This window comes from Megascapheus bottae, chromosome 13 (assembly GCF_031878675.1).
Source record: "Megascapheus bottae isolate mThoBot1 chromosome 13, mThoBot2.hap1, whole genome shotgun sequence".
Classification (NCBI taxonomy): domain Eukaryota; kingdom Metazoa; phylum Chordata; class Mammalia; order Rodentia; family Geomyidae; genus Megascapheus; species Megascapheus bottae.
In genome coordinates, this window is record NC_143521.1 from 9,012,856 (window position 1) to 9,037,009 (window position 24,154).

Below are 24,154 nucleotides of genomic sequence, written 5' to 3' on the forward strand. Positions count from 1 at the left end.
GTGTTCTATGACTGGCAGACAACATTTACAACAGTCATGGGTTCTATTATTTATTAGTGATGTTATCCCGGCTTGTATAGCATTCCTTTCTATCTCTGCACAATGATTGAACTGTAACATTTCTGCCTTCACTTTTCAGAGCATATGCCCTCTGGGATACAGCAGTGATGTACTAGTGCTGTTGTACTAGATTTAAGTGAAGCTCTTTTTACCATTTTTCCCCAACTGAGTGAAATTAAAGACATTCTCCTTCACTGTAGTGAGAATCCTTCCCATTTTTAGCATGTCCCAAATTGACAGATGCCATTGGCAAGTTCCTCTGGACAGGCCATGTCTATGAAATATATCATATGGGATTGGAACATAATCAGAAAAGCAGATATTCTTGGAAATTTCACAAGGGATTGACTTCTTTGGCTCTTCTCACTATAAATCTCTAACATGTAAGTGGTCACAGGAAAGTTAATGGATAAGGTATTCTTCTTGGTTTAAAGTAAATATTTTAGGCTTTCCAGGACATATGGTATCTGTCACAACTATTCAGCTATTCATCAGCCACTGACAATATTATATAACAGCAGAAAAATTGCATTTGTAAAAATATGCAGCAGTTTTTTTTATATGAATGCCAAGAATTTCCAACAAATGATGTTGAGACAACTGGATATCCACATGAAGAAAAATGAAGTTGGCTCCTTCCTCACACTGTAAACAAGAATGAACCAGAAAAGGATCATTGATCATGTGAGAGATAGTGCTATAAATATTTTAGGATTTTATATGAATCAAACTTTAGTTCTTGAATTAAAGTGTTTTTAGGCATGACACCAAATGTTCAAGCAATTATAAATAGGTAAATTAGACTTCATCAAATGAAAATCTTTTGGTAAAATGTTTCAATTGTGGGGTGCTGATGGCTCATGCCTGGAATCCTAGCTACTATAGAGGTTGAGATCTGAAGCTAGACCAGACATGAAAATCCCTGTGAGACTCTTAATCTATATTTAACCACTCAAAAACCAGAAGTGGTACTGTGGCTCAAAGTGATAGAGCACTAGCCTTGAGCACAAAGAGCTCAAGAACAGTGTCCAGGCCCTGAGTTCAGGACCTACAACCACCACCACCACCACCAAGGAAAGTTTCAAATAAAGAAGTTTTGCTAAATAAAGCCTGTGTATGACAAACCTACAGCTAGCATTATACTTAATGGTGAAAAACTAAAGCCATTTCCTATAAAATCAGGAATGAGACAAGGATGTCCACTCTCTCTACTCCTCTTTAATATACTATTAGAATTCCTAGCCAGAGCAATAAGGCAAGAAGCAAGCATAAAGGGGATCCAAATAGGGAAAGAGGAAGTGAAACTTTCCCTCTTTGTAACTGAAATGATTTTGTATTTAAAGAAGCGTAAAGACTCTACTCCCAAGTTGCTTGAGCTGATTTGAAACTTTGACAAAGTAGCAAGGTATAAAATTAACCATCAAAAGTCAACTGCTGGGGCTGGGAGTTTGGCCTAATGGTAGAGTGCTTGCTTAGCATGCACAAAGACCCAGGTTTGATTCCTTGGTACCACATACATAGCAAAAAGAAAAATCCAAAAGTGGTGCTGAGGGTTATGTGGTAGAGCTCTAGTCTTGAGAAAAAAAAACCAATGACAGTGCTCAGGCCCTGAGCTCAAGCCCAGGACTGGCCAAAAAAAAAAAGTCAACTGCTTTCCTCTATGCCAACAACGAGAGGATTGAGGCAAAAATGAGGAAAGCAAGTCTTTTTACAATAGCCTTAAAGAAAATTAAATAGGAATTAGCTTAACTAAGAATGTAGAGGACCTTTATGATGAAAACTTTAAAAACTTGAAAAAGGAAATCAAAGTAGAACTAAGGAAGTGGAAAAACCCCCATGCTCCTGGATTGGAAGAACTAACATCGTGAAAATGCCAAGGGCTATCTACAAATTCAAAGCAATACCCATCAATATCCCAATGTCATTATTTAGTGAAATTGAGGAAGCAATCCAAAAATTCATATGGAATATTAAAAGCCCCCATGTAGCAAAAACAATCCTTAGCAGAAAGAACAGTCTGACGGAAAATCAATTTGAAATTTTAGACTCTATTACAGAGCTATAGTTATCAAAACAGCTTGGTACTGGCACAAGAACAGGCCTGAGGACCAATGGAATAGAACTGAAGACCCAGAAATCAACCCACAGACCTATGGCCACCTCATCTTTGACAAAAAAATAGAATGGAAGAAAGACAACCTCTTTAACAAATGGTGCTGGCAGAATTGGTTACCTTGACACCTGTACATATTGCTGGCAGGCATGTGAAATCACAGTAAATCTTCAGAAAACAGTTCTACACAACCAGCAATTCAGAGAAAGAAAAGCATATGCCTATGAAAAGTTTAGTACATAGATGTTCATAGTAGTAGTTGATTAATAATGGAAATAAAACCCATGTTTTACTGGTGAAGGCACAAAAATGGAATCTAATTTGAGATGAATGGAAGAAAACACTGATATGTGATAGAACACAAATGGACCTTAATAAACTTGAGTGATGATAGTCATAAAAATAATACAATGAACAATTCTGCTTAAATCAGTGGCTGGGATTTTGCAAGAACGGGAGAAAGAAAAACATGTGTGGAAGATATGGGGATTGTTTTAGTAAATAAAAGAGCAGTTAATATTAACCAATTAAACTCTAGTGATGGATACATTGTATTAAATGCTATACATTTTCAATGGCTAAATGTATAGCATATAAATAAAACCTCAATGAAACTTCTCGTAACAAAACAGGTAGCAGATAGGGATTTGTTCACATTATGTCACTATATGAGGTAATTTGGAAGCACATAGGAGAAATGATTATGTAGCAAGATACTAACATTTTCCATGGAACATGTGTCCCACCGTAGAACTACAAACATCTTGGGGACTAGGAGTCAAGAAGGACATATTTTACTTGTTTAGCCAATTTTTTTGTGTGTGAACAGAGGAAAAAAATCTTATGCACAAGAAGTCCTTATATGTGTAATGTAAGTGCACAGAATAGTGGAAAACTGTCCAAAAATCAGGCAAAGGAAATTTGCAAAGTAAGACTAAAACCACTGACAAATACCCTAAATAAAAACTTGTTTGGAAATAAATGCATTCACTTACAGCTTCTTCTTCTTTGCTGAGCAGTTTGGCACATGACAGAAAGTCTTCATACTTGGCATAAGGAATAACTGGTTCTGGGAGTTCTCGGAGATAGAGTTTCAGAAGGGAAGCCACGGTGTGTACGTCAGTGTTGCTGCAGAGACAAAAGGTGAAGATATTCCTTGAAGTCAGGGGTATATCGTTTCATTCTTATTTTTCACCTACTATATGTCTAAGATTTAGAATCTGGATTCATATCAAGGTAATTGAGCCAGTCCATTGAATTTTCAGGGATCACACATTTCCATAACGCTTATTAGAGGTAACAACAGGTGGGAAGAAAAGACATATTAATATGTGCTCATTCCAACACTCTTCTTAGGTATAAAGTTGATGGTAAGAAAAATTGGAAGCACTCATTCACAATAATTAGTAGGCCTGGAGAATTTTTCTAGCAGAGGGGCACAATAGCTCAAAAGCTACATGCGTATGGCCATAGAGGAAGAGGCTGAGCTTTGGCCCAGGGGTTGTTGTTTTCAATGTACTACATAAAGGTATTATTTTACTCTTTTTTTCTTTTTCTTCTTTTCTTTCCCTTATGGTTTATCCTCTGTTGTTGCCGTATCTTCCTTTGGTACCTGGTGTATTGTATATACACTTATTTGTTTATTTGAATCAGTGAAGGGAAGGGGATAAACAAGATGATGAGGACCGGGAGCATGGCCTAGTGGTAGTGTACTTGCCTATCATGCATGAAACCCTGGGTTCAATTCCTTGGTATCACATACTCAGTAAAAGCCAGAAGTGATCTGGCTCAAGTGGTGGAAAGCTAGCCTTGTGCAGAAAGGGTCCAAGGACAGTGCCCTGGCCCTGAGTTCAAACCCCATACTGGCAAAAGAAAGAAAAAGATAAGAAAACAAAGGATGAACCAGCCATTTTCACAAGACAATATGTTGGAAATGAACTCTACTACTTGGAAGGGGGTAGAAGGAGGGAAAGTGGGGGAAAGAGATGGGAAGGTGATAACAATGTTCAAGAAGTAGTATAACTATAACCCCTGATATAAGAAAACAAATAAAAAAGAAAAATTGTGAAGCATCAAGAATGTATCAGATGTCTAAAATACCATATACAAAAAGTAGAATCTGTGTCTGTGTGAATATTCAATTTCAGAGTTAACTACTTCTGAAACACCACTGCATCTCAAAACATTAAATTCATTTTGAGTATACTTTGGAGACTGGTTACAGATACTTGAAGCATAGCATGACACATTATAACTTTAAGCATAGCTTATTTTGAAAATAATTGACTCTCAGCATGATTGCTTGGCTAATATTCTGAAATGGTGGGAAACAATTTTAACAGTCTGCTAGAAAGAGATGAGAAAAGCTATGAAAATAAACAATGAAAATTTAACATAACCTTTACCTAAATTGCATAATTTTTTATGAGTGGCAAGATAATTTATCAAAATATAAAATGTATCTTTTTCATATATTTTTATTGTAATTAATAGAATTGTAATTAATATTTGCCAGATAGAAGGTACATTAATTCATGTGTATTGATACCCTTTCTCATGTCTTGGTCCCCATATCCCTCCCCCCACCCCCACCCCTCATCTTGTTTTCCCCCCTTCCCTATACAATTTCAAATAACCAAATACAAATATATCCAATATATCAGATAACAAAGTAAGATACTGTAAAAATATGAGATAATCAAGGGATAGCAAAAGAGATAAGAGATAACATAGCAAGTTAAGGACAACAATCACTCATTATACGGCTTTTGTTTCTCTGTATTTCCTTTACCCTGCTAATTCATAAGGAAAGATAGCAGTAAAGACAGACAGTGGTTTTTGTTTGGAACTGGGGCTGGGGGCATTACGTATGTAGTCTGAGGGGAGAAGAAGGAACTTGAAATTAATTCCCAGGAGTCAGGAGCCAGGAGCAGGGGAGTGAGCACATGCAAGAACCTGGTGAGAAATGAGAACTTGCACCTCATTCCTGGGCTGGGCTACAGGAGTAGAACATTCCGCAGAAACTCTGCTCTGAGAAGTTGGAATAGAGGCACTGAAATGCCCTGCCAAGGATGGCTTCCTTTTTTTTCTTTTTTTTTTTTTTTTTTTGCCAGTCCTGGGCTTGAGCTCAGGGCCTGAGCACTGTCCTTAGACTTTCTCAAGGCTAGAGCTCTACCACTTGAGTCTCAGTACCACTTCTAATTTTCTTGTGTTTGCTGGTCCTGGAGCTTGAACACAGGGTCTCTCATTCTCCCTTGGCTTTTTCACTTAAGGCTGGCTTTCTACCACTTGAGATGCAGTTTCACTTTGCACATTAGCATCTGACTGGCTCTTTTTAACACATTTTTTATTTTTTTATTTTATTTTTTAAATATTTTTTTATTGTAATTAATAGAAGGGTTACATTATACTCACCAGATAGAAGGTGCATAACTTCACAAACATTGATACCCTTTCTCATGACATGGTCCCCATTTTCCTTCCCCCCCCCCCCCCTCCCCCCCCCCGCTTATCTTGATTTCCCCCCTTCCCTATCCAGTTTCAAATAACCAATTAAGCACATAAAATATATCAAATAATAAGGTGAAAAATTGTAACAATATGAGATAACCAAGGGATGGCAAAAGAGATGAGTGATAACATAGAACATTAAGGACAACAATCACTCATTATATGGCTTTTATTTCCTTATCCTGGAGGTCCTTACATTTAGCGTCATACTGTTTGGCCTAATGTCTCTAGATTTTGTTCTATTGTAAATCTCTGCTAGGAAAGCCAAAGGTTTCTACTGATTATGACAAATGAGGGAGACTATCGGGCCTATGTTCCTTTGAGTCTGGCTTACTTCACTTAGTATGATTTTTTTCTAAGTCTTTCCATTTCCTAACAAATGAGGCAATGTCATTCTTTCTGACAGCAGCATAGAATTCCATTGTGTATAAATACCACATCTTGTTGATCCACTCATCAATTGAGTGGCATCTGGGTTGGTTCCATATCTTTGCTATGGTAAAGAGTGCTGCAATGAATATCATTAACACATTTTTTATTATAAAGATGATACACAGTGGGGTGAGAGTCACATAAGTTAAGAAATGGGTACATTTCATTTTGAACAATTACACCCCCTCCCTTATTTTTTCCTTTTCCCTTCCTGACTCTCCTTCCCTGCACATTACATTGTTCATTTCTAACATAGTATCTAATGAATATCACTGCCGTATTTGTTGATTTATAATGATAAGACAAGCAAAGTTGCGATTACTGAAAGAGCACCATCTTGCCAATATCTAGACCCTCTCCGTTCCTCTCTCATGTAGTAAACCTCTGACCACTGAAGATGAGATCAGTCACCATCACAAAACCGTAACTTGCATGGTGGGGAGAATGACGTGCAGTGTATACACATTTTCTCTTATTAGCAATTTCTACTCTTTGATTCCACTGGAACCCAAGCTACCATCATGAGCGGCCTGAAGCAGTGTTGCCTTCTAGGGTAATGACAATTTTGTTAACGGTTCCAAGAAAACTCTGAAAACAAAACATGCATACATCTACATATACTTATATAAAATAGAGGTTAGCAAGCGTTTATAGGTAATTGAAGGGGCAGTAATGATATGGTTGAAACCTATAGTGAATGTTTTGGAACTTCATTGAAGATCGATTGCTAACTTGGAATGTTCCCTGAACACATTGTTTATAAGCTAGGTTTCTGGTGAATCATTTTGTGATCTGCTGTATTGAGAATATTGGAACACTAGGTGGCGCAATTGTGAAACTGGATTTCGGATTGGATGTGAAGGTCGTGAAAGATGAAAGGCTGCAGGCTCATTCTTCCCCTACCAGCAATTTCCTTAGCACCAAAGCTGCAGTGATATTCCAAGAACAGAAATATTAGAGCTATGAATCAAGGTAAGAGAGGTGGAGTGGGATTGCTGTTTTATTCCCGTCCTGAAGAGAGACGTTTGCTTTCTAGCATGATTGTGTACAAGCACACAGTACGTTATATCCAAATGATAAACGAAAAGAATGACTACATCTATTTCTTACTCCCTTTTTCTCAGTTAACAATGGTTATTTAACCTTTTCCTAAAGATAACTTAGAATGTCACTGTTTTCTATTTTAGGATTCATGAAATGCAGGCCACTTTGTAGGAATAGAGAATTCTGTACATTTGGGGTATTTTCATTCTTTCCCATGGAAGGGACCAAGCACTTCTAGACAGACTGCAGCCTTCTAAATCTAGTCTCCACTCCAATCTCCGATATCAAAAAGCTACCACTTTGCCTAATTGACATTCATTTACTATATGAAAGCAATTAATTAGATATGTCTTGAATGTTCCATGTTCACCAAAGAATGGATCCTTTTTTTATTTATTGCCTCAGAGAAACATACTTTAGTCCTAACCAAATGTAGCTAACCAAAATGTAGTAACTTATCGTGATAAAGAGCTGTGTGCAACACAACACACCCCAGACTCTCACTGCTGTTGCGTGAGTCCATTCTGGTCACGAAGCCCTATTGGTGATGTCTTTGATCAGGTTATGGCATTGATAGAAATTCCTTGAGATACAGAGGTAATTTTTCACAAGCTTTTCTGGTAGGTGTTGTTAACATATAACTTCTGCAGACTCAAGTTTCTTTCTCTCACCTGGTAGTAGAATCTGTTCAGAAATTAAGATACATATTCATGCACATTCTATGCAATGGTAGCCAAAATGCAGCTAGAGATAGGCTCAAAGATCCTTGGCAAAAAGCTATTAGATTAGGAGTGCAAATAATCCATCACTGATCAGAATATGCACTACATTTTTATCTTTATTGGATTTGGACTTCACTTCCAAATCTGTTTCCTCCTCCTTCTTCTTTTTTTCTTTAATGTCGATCATGGGGCTTCAACTCTAGACCTGGGTGATGTCCCTGAGCTCTTCAGCCCTTCTACTCCTGGAACCACAGCACCATTTCTGGTTTTCTAGTGGTTAATTGGATATGAGAGTCTCATAGACTTTAATGTCCAGGCTGGTTTTGAACCGTGATCTTCAGATATCAGCCTCCTCAGTAGCTAGGATTACAGGCATGAGCCACCATGCTCAGCCAAATCTGTTTCCTTCTATTTAGCACATTTATTTTTTGTCAAACTTAGCAGAAGGGTATTATTGTGGTTAACCAAATGATATATTCTCCTAGGTCACATTTGATCATTCTAGGATGCCTCACAGAATATGTCCTGAATATGTACGCTGTACACACCTCATGCTATTTGCTAGGCAAAGCAGTAACTACCAACATACATGTTTGTCTTAGACTTATGTCTAGTTGGGGTTCCACATCTTCCATATCTGACTGGCCATTAATTGATTTATGTATCAGATCACATTTTCCCTCTGTTTCTATATATTCTAATTGCTAAATGCTTGCTCGAATGTGATGTGATTTTAAAGAACATTCTCTGACCTTGGAAATTACCTGCACTACGTTTAATCCATGTACAATATAAGCCTCTTAGTAATCTAAGGATAAAGAATTCATCCTTGTCTATCCTCTAGCCCCACTCCCCCTCCCCTAATAAGCATGTCTACCCACACTGATACATCCAAATGCCACCATAATTACAAGTATAATACAATACAGACAAAACCTTTGCAATGTTTAGGCCTCAAAATTAGACACGGGGATTTTTCACTTGGGCTGCTTGGTACAGAAAGCAATAAAATCAATCCCTTACTTTAACAGAACAGAATGGCTTCCCAATGTTTACATACAGGAAGTCATTAAAGGTATTGTGAATGTCTGCAACCAACAAAATAAGAGGAGATAAAAGTTTCATTTGAATTAAGAAAATAATGGCATTATATCCACAAGACTCCAGGGATATCGCAGTAAGACCCAACACATTCTAAGACAGCACCAAAAACCAAATTGCCCCAAACTGTCTCCCTTTAGCAGCACTGTGCTCTGACACTGAGTTCATTCTCCAAGCATAAAAAATCCCATCTAAAGGTACATGCAGCTCCAAACTAAGCTAAACATTTGCTTCTAAAAAATCTGCTCTTGTATAAACTTACTTTTTTTTTCTTTGTCTGTCTAAACAGTCTCACTCTTTGGCAGTGAAGTTTGAGTCTGCTTCAAATGGCTCAGCTTATTGTACAGTTACGTAAGTGTTACTTGTGAATTATATACACAATCAAAAGACTTTCATCTCCAGACAAAGTGCTGAATTAGACTGAATTCGTGCTCATCCACTTCAGCTCTCCTGGTTTTAATGTTCCGATGGCAAAGTACTGTGTCAGGATCTCTGTCATAGACTGAACCTTGGTCTGCCACCCTACACCCCCTGACCCACACATGAAAACCCTAACTCCCTAATGTGGTATTTACAGATGGGGCCATTGGGAGGGAATTAGGGCTCAAAGAGATCAGTGCCTAGGTTAAAAAGAGACATGAGAGAGCTTGATGTCTCTCTCCCTGTTTCCTTGCACATCCTTGTCTTTTCCTTCTCTGGGTCTTAGTTTTCACTGTCATCTCCCAAGTATCAGTTCCTCTGGCTGGCCTTTAGTGCTCTTCTCCTGAACTCCGTGCATATCCCAGTATAAGTCTACGAGTTCAAATCTCACTTTTCTCCAAAGAGTACTATGTGCATAGTTCCACACCACCCCTTTCCATGGCACTGAAATGTTCTGTATGCACTTGAACTTCACATACACAAAATTGACTGAGAACAAGAAGAAATTCTCCTTTTTCAATAAAGAGCTCCGCCTGTAGCATTATTCCATGATTGATGGCACCATTCTTCACATAAACTATCAATACACCTACAAGTGAGTTCTATCATTCCTGCGAGGCTTCATCAAATTGTGATTAGTGATTCTCAGATTGAAATGTGTGTTGGCATTGCTTAAAAAGTTTAAAATCAAAATCCCAATGTCTATGGAATACATATTCTGACATTTTCCTTATGAATATATAAACTCTTTAGTCAATCTCACAGACTTTGCTGAGGTTTTTTTTATATTACTCCTATTAAAAATGCTCCTACTAAAAAACCAAGTCCTTATGCTACAAGTTTGTCCTTTAAAACCCAAATACAAACAAAATTCAAATAGGTGATCTAGTAACAAATAAATACAAATAATAAATAACATAGCTATCATGTACTACATTTAGCTATTACTTTAATATATATAGATCAATATATATTACACAGAAGAACATGCACAGCTACTTCACAGATTAGTTTTTAAAATTCTTATTCAATTTGACTTGCTATGTATGAGACGTTGACTCATTTTAAGTTTTCCAATTGTCTAAACAAGGTTTAGCTAAAAAATGAAATTGGACTCTGACTTCTTTTCTATCATAGCACCCAGCTTCTTTAATGAAAGAGGAAAGCCTAAAAAGATGAAGGTAATTATAAAGCTTGGCATAGACGATTTAGAAAAGTTTCCTCCACAGAACATTCAATTTTAAACAGGCTAACTTGGGCACACACATAAATTCAATTAAGACAATAGCAAAACATAATTGGAACTTTCAGACCTGAAATTCTGAAATAGGAGAAATCATAGAGAAAACACCTTGGTGCAGGAAGGATTCTCAGGATAGAACACCAAAATTATAAAAAACAAAAGTACAATTTGACACATGGGAAACAACATACGGAAATGGGAGAAAATACTTGCAAACTATGTATCACACATGAGATCAGTCTTCAGAATATATAAAAAAGCAAAAACTAAGCAACCCACTTAAAAAGGAGCAAATGACCTGAATAAATATTTCTTAAATAGTTATCAAGTATAGGAAATAAAAAAAATTGGCTATCATTTACATGGACATGCTAGTTAGTTAAAACTACAATAACATAGTTCCCTTTAGTTAGAATGCCAGTTACAAGGAAAATAAATAATATGCCTGTGAGGATGTAGAAAGAAATTCTTAGGCATTTTTGGTGGGAATGTAAATTAGTAACATCAACATGGGAAACAAAAATGGTAGTGCTACCATATCCTACTAGCCCACTGCCAGGCAGATATCCAAGGACACACAGTCACTGTACCAGAGCTACTTGCACATGCACGTATACTATAGCACAGTTCAGAACAGCTGTGGACTCATCTGAGCTGTTGTCCTCTGATGGGTAGGTAGACACCAGCTTAGATACTCAATGAAATATTCTGCTATTCAACCATAAAGAATGTTATTGTGTCACTAGGGCAGATTCGAAGGAGCTAGTTAGTCAAATAATCTAGACACAGAAGGACACTTATGGCATGTGCTTTTTCCCATGAGGAAATTGAGAAAAGTTAACCTCAACATAGAACTCGATGTTGGGAAGGGGTTGAGATGGCAGTGAAACAGTAGAGAAGAAGGTTTGCTGTATGTATGTGCTGAATAGCATACCAACATCACACTAAATTCCATTAATATGCACACTTAATATATGTCCATCAAAATGGAAGGATTTTTAAAATAAAAATAGTGAAGTGTTACATTCTTGCAATTATGAGGTTGTATTCAGAGAGCTATTGGAGACAATGCTGACACATGAGGTGTGTGGCTCCCACACAACTTCCTGCATTCACCAATTTTAACGTATATGCCAAGGAACGCAAAAATGATGGAGGATATTAGCACATTATGATCGATGTAGGTCACTTGTTTTCAGATTATATAAAGAAATTACACAAAGCAAGATACAAGAGAAATTTATTTATAAAAATGTTAAGGTCACACTTAGCACATAGCCCCTCATGTTTAATGGATATGGGACTGCAGTTTGAGAGAGGTGAATAAAATTCTAGTTCCTGTTTTGCTTCATATTTTCCCCAGGCATGTCTCAGAAACAAAGGTAATGTGAAAGATGATATAAAACCTCCTAGCGTAATATAATTGCACAATTAGCTAGATTATGTGAAGGATGAGCACTTATTTCTTCCTCCCTCTTGGTGTACAATGAAGGCATTCTTGCATACAGTTTACTTGACTCTAACAATTTTCAGGTCTCCACCCTGATAAAGATGAGTGCTGGAACTTCAACGCAGCCCTCACACTTCAATTGTATCCAGGATTTGAGGTTGTGATTTTAGGTCTTCAAAATTTGGCAAAAAATAATGAATTTGGTTTAATCAAAAGAGAGAGTACTATCTTTATATAGTTACAAGTTTGTTTTGCCTGCTAACATTGCTTTTCCCTTCAGTGAGCTTTGCATAAGCTTCAAGGGACAAAGGAAATTCAACCACATGAGAAATTCAGCACCTGGATGCTGCTGGCTCAATCCTGTAATCATAGCTACTCTAGAAGCTGAGATCTGAGGATCATGGTTTGAAAGCAGCCTGGGTACAAAGTCTGTGGGACTCTTAACTACAATGAGTTACCAATAAAATCCAGAAGTAGAGCAATGGCTTAAATGGTAGAGCAGTAGACTTCAGGAGAAAAGCTCAGGAATACCACCCACCCGGTCCCCCAAGGTGGAGCACCAAAAGCAGACAAACAGAAAGTGTTCATTAGTCTGTTTTATTCTAAGAGACTTCAGATTATATAATCAAGAATTTCACTGATTTTCTGGTAATGAAGTCTATTTATATTTAAGAAAGTATTTTAAAATTCCTAAATATTTAAAACATATATACATAATTTAAGCTAAATATTTTCACATAAAAGGAAACAATGGGTAAATATCACTACCAAATTTTATAGCTAGCAAGACTAAAGCACCTAGTTTCATACATATATATATATAATACATATATATCTCACATCTATTGGTGTGTATATAATATATTTGCATATTTTTTTCTTATTAATATATCCACAACACTAATGGCCTGTGGCCTATTTTCTTCCATACACAGTCTGGTAAATTTTAATAGTCTGATTCTGGAATAACAATAAAGGATGCGAAACATTTTTCAGAAAATTAATTTTCATCCAATAAAATCAACAAGGATAGAAATAAAGCTGTGGGCCTTACCACAGGAGGGGTAAGAATAAAAAACTCATTTTCCTTTGTCAAATCTCTAACTCATTGTGTTGGAAGAAGCTAAAATAAGATTTTCTGCTCTCTATATATGAGTCAACAAGTTGACACCAGAATCATGCAAGTCTCTATAAAACCTGCCCTTTCTGTCAATAAATAGTTCAATAGACTTTTACTACAGCATTAAAAAATTTCTCAATATGGGACCTAAATGATAGCATCTAGTTTAGTAATGTAACTATATAAATTGGAGGGGGAAATGAAAAGCTACAAAAAAAATCTCACTTGCTTTTCTGTTTCTTTTCTTCTTCTTTTTTTTTTTCTTTTTGCGGGTCCTGGGGACTGAACTCAGGGCTTGAGCATTATCTTTGGGCTTTCTCAAGGCTAGAACTCTACCACTTGAACCACAGCACCACTTCTGGCTTTTTCTATGTGTGTGGTACTGAGGAATTGAACCTGGGTCTTCATGCATGCTAGGCAAGCACTCTACCACTAGGCCAAACACCTGGTCTTCTCTCATTTTCTTGTTAGATGTGATTCTTTGTCACCATGCATAGAGATTGTTTTTTTTTGTCAGTCGTGGGGGTCTGGGCACTGTACCTGAGCTCTTCAGCTCAAGGCTACTGCCCTACCCCTTGAGCCACAATACCACTTCCAGTTTTCTGGTGGTTAATTGGAGATAAGAGTATCATGGACTTTGTGCCCAGGATGGCTTTGAACTGTGATCCTTAGATCCCAGCTTCCTGAGTAGCTTGGATTACAGGCTTGAGCCACTGCCTCCTGGATAGAGATTTTTCTTTTTTCTTTTTGCCTGTCTTGGGGCTTGGATTAGGGCCTGGACACTGTCCTTGGACACTTTTTGCTCAAGCTTAGTGCTCTGCCACTTGAGCTACAGCACCACTTCTGGCTTTTTTTTTTTTTTGCCAGTCCTGGGGCTTGAACTTAGGACCTGAGCACTGTCCTTGGGCTAGAACTCTACCAGTTGAGCCACAGCACCACTTCCAGCCCTTTCTATGTATGTGGTCCTGAGGAATCAAACCCACATCTTCATGCATACTAGGCAAGCCCTCTTCCACTAGGCCAAACTTCCAATCCTGAGATTTTTTTTTATGCTGATGTTTCCTACTTAGGACATTTTAAATTGTTTTAAAGTAGTTGTACAAAGGAGTTCCAATTCAACATGTTAGTTTATAAGTACAATTGTTCAAGTACGATGCATCTTCATCAATGTCACAGACACTTCCATCTTTTCCTACCATGTCTCTGAACTCTACCCTTTCCCTCACTTTTCCTACATTCATTTTCATTTGACCATTGAGTGTATTTTCCCCCTCTTCCTTTTTTTCATTTACTTACCACTTACCTTGATTTCCTTAACTTACCCCTGACAGCCAAGTTCCAACTATTTGAACACCCAACAGACCAGATGGAATAACTCATATATTTAAGAAAAGGTTACAGTAGAGGAAAGAGCAATGAAACAGATTAGATTGAGTTTGTGTGTTGTTTTACTTTGTGTTTTATTTTGCAGGGTTACTTGGTTATAAATCAAAATCTAGTTAACTTTGGTAGTCATGCCAGCTTTCAGGAGTAGGAACCAAACAAAGATACTGGACTTAAATTAGAGCAGTGGCATTCTAAAAATAGGAAATCCATTCAGAAGGCTATGGCTTTGTATACTGGCTTAGGCAGGAGTTTTGTTTTTGTTAATAAAAGTGATATTCTAATAAATTTTTTGAAGGTAAGTTGAAATACGATTTTTCAAGTTTTCTAAATTCTAATCTGTCAAAATGAATACAAAAATTTTCTGCTTTTTGAGATAGCAAAAATATTGACATTCTTTTATTCAACAAATGTACTTATAATACATTCCCTGTTCCATGTATGTATTTATTCAGGAAAACATTTACTGAGTATCTGCACTGCCAGGTATTACTTTAGTTGATACTAATGAAAGTTAGCAGAATTCACAAAATTCTCTCCTCCTCTGGTTTCCTATTCTAACTTATATGTAGGATATATATATATGTATGTGTGTGTATATATATATACTGTAAACTGATATTTAGAATATTGTTAATTCTTAAAGATTTTTATAATCATTTCTTTACTGAGAATGATTTAAAACAATCCAAAAAATAAATAATCAAACATTTTGAAACCAATGCCTTCTAAAAAGAATTTATGAATAGCTCCAATATCATATGAAAAGGTATTCACATCAGTAGTCATTAGGGAAATGAACCTTAAAAAATGAGACATCATTTCACAGGCACTAAAAATGCCAGAATAAAAAAGTGAGCCATTCAAACAGAGCTGATGGAGATATAAAGTAGTATGACATTTTGGGAAGTGGTGTATCCATACATCCATTGGTAGGTTATTTATGCTGTTTTCCATTTGGGGATTCTATGAAAACTATCTTTGTGAACATTCAGGTGCCAGCATGTGGGCATGTTTTCATTCCTCTCAGGTTTAGAACTAAATATGGATCTACAAGATCATATCTGTTCACTAGTTGAGAAATGATACAGCACTTCCCCAAATTGTATTTAATACAAATCTACTCATCAATAAAACATATACAGAATTCTATAGCATTGTGCTATCAAAAAAGCTAAATAGCAGTAAATACTGAATAATTATAGCTACATGAAATGTCCAGAAAAGGGGAAATCCACACAGAGAGAAGATAGCTAAATTGTTGCTTTTGGGAGGAAGGATAAAAGCATAATGGCAAATTGAAATAGGGGCTCTTTGGGGGGTAATGAAACTGAAACTGATGTGTGCCAATGTAAACTTGTTAAAACAAGCATCATTGAATTATACCCTTGAGACAGAGGTGAATCATAGGAAAGAAAATGTGACTTAAACATTTATTTCAAGAACATATAACTTCAAGGAAGTCACTTTTGTACAACAAAAATTTACAATCCGAATTATAAAACACAAAAACACACACTTCCTGGGCATAAAACTTTATAGGTATCTTATTTCCTTCAGTAGGAATTGCCATGGAGATTTCAAAACAGAAGTGAAGGCTTCCTGAATTTTAAAACATTGGAGAGTTTATGGCTAAGCATTAGTTTCTGTCTCACATAGATTGGGTTTTTATGACTTTTCCTTATCACATAGAATGTCAATCTTAGTTATCATTATCATCAACATGATTATACTTAGGATGGAAATAAACAGATCTCAACCATAATGCCAAGGAAAAGTACTTTCTCCATGCCAGAGCCAGTGCTAACATGACATCATTTACCTACTTCTATTACTTCTCTTTTCTCTTGGTGTGTGTGAGGGTGGGGGGATTGAGCCCAGTGACTCCAGCATGCTGGGAAAACACTCTAGCACTCAGGATATGTGTCAACCCCTTTTGTGTGTCTTTTGGTTCTGAGTTAGGCATTTGCCAAAGATGGCTTTGAACTGGAGCTCCTCATTCTTCTCTTGTGCCCCCATGCCTGACACTGTGTTTTGTCTTTCAAGTGAGTAGATGGATAATCCTGCAGGGTTTATTTCATTTCATGTGGGGAAAATAGACTATGGGAAGTAGCTAGTGTCAAATCATTAACGTGGATGGTATGTAATGGGCAGAGAATTTAGTACCATATCATTCTGTTATCAGAGCCTGGACTCTTTACTGCTGCATTTTGCCCTTGTGAATGAACAGATCAACTCCCACGGTATATATGCCAAATACTGAGAAACTTCTTGAGTATTCAATTTAACTCATAACTTTGTTGGATCCTAGTGGACGTGAGCCCAAATTCTACAGACATGAACCAAAAAAAATGAGGTCTTACCCAGATGTCCCTCAGTTGATGAGTGAATCAGCAAGATGTGGTACTTATACACAGTGGAATTCTATGCTGCTATCAGAAAGAATGACATTGCCCCATTTGTAAGGAAATGGAAAGACTTAGAAAAAAATCATACTAAGTGAAGTAAGCCAGACTCAAAGGAACATAGGCTCAATAGTCTCCCTCATTTGTCATAATCAGTAGAAACCTTGGGCTCTACTAGCAGAGATTTACAATAGAACAAAATCTAGAGACATAAGGTCATCTAGTATGACACTAAATGTAAAGACCTCCAGGATAAGGAAACAAAAGCCACATAATGAGTGATTGTTGTCCTTAATGTTCTATGTTATCTCTCATCTCTTTTGCTGTCCCTTGGTTACCTCATATTGTTACAATATTTCACCTTGTTATCTGATATATTTTATATGTGCTTAATTGGTTATTTGAAATTGGATAGGGAAGGGGGGAGATCAAGATGAGCGGGGGGGGGAGGGGGAGAGGTAAATGGGGACCATGTCATGAGAAAGGGTATCCATGTTTGTGAAGTAATGCATCTTCTATCTGGTAAATATAATGTAACCCTTCTATTAATTACAATTTAAAAAAAAGAAAAATGAGGGTCTTATTCCCAGATTCAGATGACCAGGTTTTTAGATGCATGAGCGAAAATTACAAAGAAACATGAGCCATATCTCAGTTACAAACCTATGACATATAAAGTATTTAGTACAGAATGATTCCTGTGGGTATTTTGCACGTAGATGGTAGTTTCTCTTAAGAGACATTAGTTTTTCAAAAGTAACTATGTGTATTAAATGATTTCATGGAATCCTTCTGAGGCACAACCACTGATCCAATTTGATAGGAAGCCAAGAGCTGGAGCAGATGAGGTTTGCCAGATTTACCAGTGATCTGACTGTATTTCCCACACCTGAGCCACTGCAAGTACTAACGTGTTGCATAAATAAGACATTCAAATCACACATAGAATTCTCTCCCTCCTACTAAAGAACTACCAGTCATTTAGAACAGATGTAGTAAGGTAATATCAATACGAGCCAGTCTCCATTTTCATCAAATAAACAGACAGCCTTAGGGAAAGCGCCTTGAAATCAATGGTATTCAAGGACATAACTGGATGTTTATTTTTATTTTGGAAGTACTAGAGTTTAAAACTGAGGACTCAAATGTTAGGCAGGAGACAGGTGCTCTACCACTTGAGTCTAGCCCTACTCTAGTCCCTTTTGCTTCAGTTCATTTTCAGATAGGGTCTCATATTTTAGCCTGGGGCCCACAGACCCCAACCTTCCTCTTGATTTCCCACAAAGATGACATTACAGTGGTCTATCTCACCAGGTTAGTTCTTTGAGATAATGTATTAGTAACTTCTTGCCTGGACTGGACTGAGCTGGCTACAGGTGGCTCATGCCTGTAATCCTAGCTACTCAGGAGGCTGAGATCTGACATTCACTGTTGAAAGCCAGTCCGGATATAGAAGTCCATGAGACACTTCTCTTCAGTTAGCCACCAGAAAACCAGAAGCAGCTCTGGAGAGCTGATCTTGTTCTGGACTGTAGAGAATTGCTTTCGGTGCTAAAAATAGGCATCCAATTTTCTATCCAGGCCTTCAGGGCACTTGGCTTTCCCAATCTTTTTGGATATCACTTATAAGCCTTCAAGGTATCACTTGCTTTCTTTTTATCTCCTACTCACTGGAAGATATACAGTCTCTCTCACTCCCTAGTTTGCTAATGAACTCTCTAGCACTAGAGTTTTTGTGTGGATTAAGGTACCCTGATGTACCTCACAAGCTCTCCCGTAGCTTTAGCAGATGGGAGGTTTGTATGTTACAAATCAGTTCTATTTTCTAGAAAAATAACTGATCTTTCACAGCAGTGTAAGACCACTAACCTAGTTAATATTGCAAGCAAATGAGCTGTGAGGTTATTTTCTAAGGTGTAGCATAAACTTCTATCAGTATTTCCTAGGTGAGGATTTTAGGAGCACACCTGTGAGAATAATCCTAGATTTGTTTACTACACAGATTTCTAAGCAATTCCAACCTTTTCATTAGAAAGACAGTGAATAGTGTTTGGACAACTGGAAAACCCAAAGATACTATTATAAATTGGTCTTATAGAAAATAATATTTGATCATTTTTCCTATTGAAGGTCACTTTTGATAACTCACATCAGTTAAGCCCAGAGCTATATTGCTTTCCAGGAGACTCAATTAAAATACATCTGGCTTTTCAGTCTCCTAATATGTGAGATGTTTTGATTATTTTTTTGTCCGTCATGGAGCTTGAACTCAGGGCCTGGGTGTTGTACTTGAGTTCTTCAGCTCAAGGCTTCCGCCCTATCCCTTGAGCCACAGCACCACTTCTAATGTTTTGATGTTTTATCTATTGATTGGTGGGGGAGGGGTTGGCATTTAAAAGATGTAAGTACATTATGTAATGGATTGTGAGGTACTACAGACAGCAACTGTTTTAAGGGATTCCTGGACAGAAGATGTAAAATTGTGGGCTTCAAGGAGCCGCTCCTCTTGCTCTTCAGCTGCACTGGAGGTACATTGCTGTTCTACTGTGGGGCCATTGATGGTGATGGTGGCACTCATGCAGCCACTCGTGACCCCACGTCCCCAGTGCTCCTAAAATGTATCTATAACTGGAGATGAAACAGTACTCGGTTTGCAACTTGACTTTACACTTCCTTATTTTGGTAGCTATAAAAAGATGGTTTTGGGTGCCAGTGGCTCAAACCTGGAATCTTAGCTACTTAGGAGGCTAAGATCTGATGATCACAATTCAAAGCCAGCCGAGGCACTGAGCTGAAAAGCTCAGGGACAACACCCACACCTAGAGTTCAAGCCCCACAACCAACCAACAACAAAAAAAAAACAACATGATGATAAACAGACAATTGAGATATTTTGTTTTCTCTCCTAAGCATAATGATTAAAGGCAAGAATGGCTGGGAAATAAAACTTCTTTTTCCATGCGTCATGGGGCTTGAACTCTGCCTGAGTTCTTCAGCTCAAGGCTACTGCTCTACCCTTGAGCCAAGCCCCACTTCCCATTTTCTAGAGGTTAATTGGAGATAAGAGTCTCAGGTCCTTTTGTGCCCGGCTGTTTTGAACCTTGATCCTCAGATCTCGGCCTCCTGAGTAGCTAGGATTACAGGTGTGAGCCACCCTGCCCAGCTGAAAATAAAACTTTAAAAATTTTGTTTTGTTTTTAATAGTTGACAGGAACTGATAAAATACCAATTCTTCCAGGTGAGTGAAAGCACCCTTTCTTAGGGAATTTACTTTTATCAATGAGTATTTAGGAATGTCACAGCTGTAGAAATAAAAGCCATGTATACAAAGAAGTCTCATACTTTAGCTTCAAAACTGGGAAAATGCCATCTGATATCATTAACCAAGAATAAAAGTGCTGTTTTAATGAAAATTGGTGCACATACTTGTAATCTTAAATGCAAAGAGTGCATATTCAAAATGTTTTTATAACCATCTTTCCTTTTTGCTTCCTGTAGAACAAAATACTTATTCTCGCTCAATATGAAATAACTTCCAAACTCCAAATGGATGTATAGCTTCAAAAAGCACAAGCAAATGAATGAACATGGGTTCTCTTGAGCAGAGGCATGATGGATGTAAAACAGTGAGAACAGAAAGTTAGCCTAACAAACCAATGTCCTTATATGATGAGAGTAGACTTATGAAAACTATTACTTAGTGACAGAGGAAGTGTCTATGGTATGACCTTAGGGATTATTGGCAAACTGCAAAACTTAAACGATTCCATCATTTTTAAAATACATACACATCTGTATTCTAAGATTCCTGTATTTCCTAGTCTCTGCACATTAACTGTAACTTATATACTATTTACAACAAGAGATCCCTAGATTATTGATTGTAAAATATTCATTTCTCCCTGTCTTTTTCTTCCATATTCTCAATTTTATACAATGTGTTAAAGGCTGAAATGTAATTTTAATGACATTTAAGTGTGGTGAAAAATTTCACCACACACACATTAGTTATAATTGAAAAATCTATACATGCTAATTATTATTAGAAAACTATCACCTTAAAACACCTAATTTCAGAGCAAAGGACTAGAGATTATCTTTGAAGAACAATAGGAAACTTATTTCTAAATTTCAATAAATACATTTTAACTAATAAAAATGAAAGCTTGAATCTATTTGGTTAGTATCAATAGATCCTCACTATTAGTAAAAATTACCTTTAATAAGGGGTTTCCTTTTGATCTGTTTATGTATGCATATCATATATCTTGATACGGTGCATCCCCTTACTTCCTCCCCAAATTAATTTCTACAAGCTCTTTTGTTCCGCCCATTCCCCTTCTCTATCCCCCTACCTGTACCTTGGGCGGAATTTGTTTTACATTCTTACCCCTTGCTTTCTGTAAGTGTACGTGCTAATTGTTCAAAGGGGTTTAACCATGATGTTTCACACAGTGTGTATTGTGAGCTTTATACTGACCCTCTTGCTTACTCTACCTTTCCCCACCCCACCTACCCAACAGTCAATGGCTTTCAGTGAGCTTCATTTTGTCATCTTTATACTTTACCTTCTAACATACTCTTTTCCTCTTTCACCTTCTTGTAGTACCCTCAACAAGTACCATGATTAGCATTATGTTCTATACTTCTATACATACATACAATATATATACATATATATATATATACACATCCATATGCTATACACATGTATTGTGTTTATCTTTTGGGTCATTTTTTAGCATGCCTAACAATGAAGGTTTTTGTAGTTTTCCTAATAGTCTAATGTCTATTGAAAGTATTATGCAAAATCTATTATAAACATAAGCACACACTAGCATTTGTGAAACTCACATTGGTGAAACTATTTTGAATTTAGCAATATTCCAAGCAGTTGTACTCACATAAGAAAGCTAAAATCCCATTGTGGCTTTACCATATGAAATATCAAACTCAGACAATTAACTGAAAACGGGGGTTTGGCAGAACACTGCTTGGAAAAGTTTCTCAAAATAACCTCATCATCCCTTGAGCAATTTTTCTTTTCCAACAGTATAGTTCACAATTATATTACCCCAAATATTTACTTTCTTCTTTTTATTTCACTGCTCATGGATTGAGGTATAACTTCCATCCCTAAAAAAAAATCAGCAGGAAAAAGAAATGTGCATATCTGAAAAATTAGTATCATAATGCTCTTTGGAATTATTCGTACATTCACCACTTATTAGTTATCTGTTTCCCATTACTAATGCAATCCCAGAAGAAGAGAGACATAATCTTTCTCTCTCACAAGAACAGTATCTAGGACACACACACATTCACACACACACACTACAGTTACTTGTTGAATGCATGAACAAGAAAATTCCAGAAATGACAGATACATGCCACTATTTCTATCAAGGAGTACAGTCACTTTTCGGCCCACTGTAATCTAAGTTAGCCTGTGGCATGCTTTTGCCAATAATATGCAGTGGACATGGCGCTGTGTCAGTCCCAGCCTAGTCCTTCATTGACTTCATAGCTTCTACTCTGGATGAGCTTTTTCTAATAAAAGTCACAACATATCCATTTATTTTTCTTTTCCAGTACTAGGTCTTGAACTCAAGGCCTTGCAGTTGCATGCCCTCTTGTTGACTGCTGGTACTCTATCAGTTTAGTCACAACTCCAATCTGGCATTTTGCTGGCTAATTGAGATGCTATCCCTCTAATTTAGCTTTAAATGGACAATCTTAAAGTCTCAGCTCCCTGAGCTGAGAATTACAGGTGTGAACTGCTGCTGCCCATGTATATCTTTAATAATATTATCTTAAAATAATTGTGTACAGGGGTTTTAAGTTAACATATATTTATATATACAATACCTCTTGGTCAGAATCAACCTTTCCATCATTCTTCCCTAATATATCCATATTTAGTGGCATAAATGTAGTTAAAATTCAATAAAAATATTACATTAAAAATTAATTTAAAATTACATTTTAACTCCATATTTTATATACAATTTGAAATATGGACTAACAGCATGAAAAATGAGTATTTCAAAATTTAGTAATCTAGAGGTCTCTTGCCATTAAATAGCATGCAAATTCAGTGGATTTAGAGGGACTAGGAAATAGAGCCTCAGCTGTCATGAAAACAGCCCTAATATTTGTCTGAAAGGCATGGGTGCAGGTCTGTGAAGAGAGAGTGAGAGGCTCAGCCAGACATCAGCAATTCAGGCCAGTGCATCCTCAATACTGCTGGAAGCTCTTCTGCACACCAGAGCTGCTCTGACTCACAAACAACCCAAACTAAGTGGTTTAGAGACCGAGTAAGCAGACTGGGTATTGTCAGAAAGCAAAATCTGAAAAAGTTGTTGTTTTAACCTAGAATGTTCTGAGGGTTTGCTGTAGCTTCCTGGAACAGTCATTAGTACCAGACATTGGCATCTTGGAAACAAATACCTAAAATAGAAGGTATTGATGTTTGAAGCAGGCAGTCTGGGCAGACGGGGGAAACTATCAGTGAGGGTTGGAGGATCCCTGGCCACTTCCCATTCCAGGTAGAGTTTATCCAACAGTGATGGAGAAATTAGCAAGAATAACAATTAGAGTAACTTGAAGTATAGAAAAACAACCAGTGGTATAATACATTAAAATTTATGATGAAAGAAAGAAATAAGAAATATTAAAGGTGCAGGAAAAAAAGCACATAAAGTGCGACATTTTTATCCTTAAAATAGTAACGTAATAATCACCAATGATGATGAATATTATCCGGTTACTTATAAAATTATTCTAAACTTGTGGTTAAATAACTCATCTTCTAAACAGCTACCAGATCCTTTATTTAAGCTCACTGCTTTCCTTCAGTGCAGCCTGAGTTTCTGAATAAAGGATGGCCAGTAGAACCCTGCCGTATACCTGTCAAATGATGGCTTCTCTCCACAGTCAAAGGCATCTTGGAGTTCCTTGACAAGATTAGCCTGGCCTGGAAGTCGAAAGAGACCTTCTTCTTTCAGGCCCCTCTGTCGGATGAAGTCCACACACTGCTCCACCAACATGGGGGCCAGGCGGTTCCCATATCTCTTCTCATAACGAACAGTGTCTTCTAGTTTCTGCCCAAATATGCCTGGAATAAAAATGGGGAATCACAATAAGTGTGA

The 24,154-nt window shown here is 37.1% G+C and overlaps 1 protein-coding gene across 6 annotated transcripts in view; it reads right to left on the minus strand.

Annotated features, from left to right (window-relative positions):
* Arhgap24 (Rho GTPase activating protein 24) overlaps positions 1 to 24,154 on the minus strand; it is a 460,279-nt gene that overhangs the window by 23,354 nt on the left and 412,771 nt on the right. For all 6 annotated transcript variants that reach the window (XM_090343274.1, XM_090343273.1, XM_090343272.1 and 3 more), the window contains 2 exons: positions 23,913 to 24,120; positions 3,169 to 3,301 (listed from right to left, as the gene is read on the minus strand). In XM_090343274.1, coding sequence (XP_090199400.1) covers positions 3,169 to 3,301; positions 23,913 to 24,120 — 341 coding nt within the window. The remainder of the gene's footprint in view (positions 1 to 3,168; positions 3,302 to 23,912; positions 24,121 to 24,154) is intronic.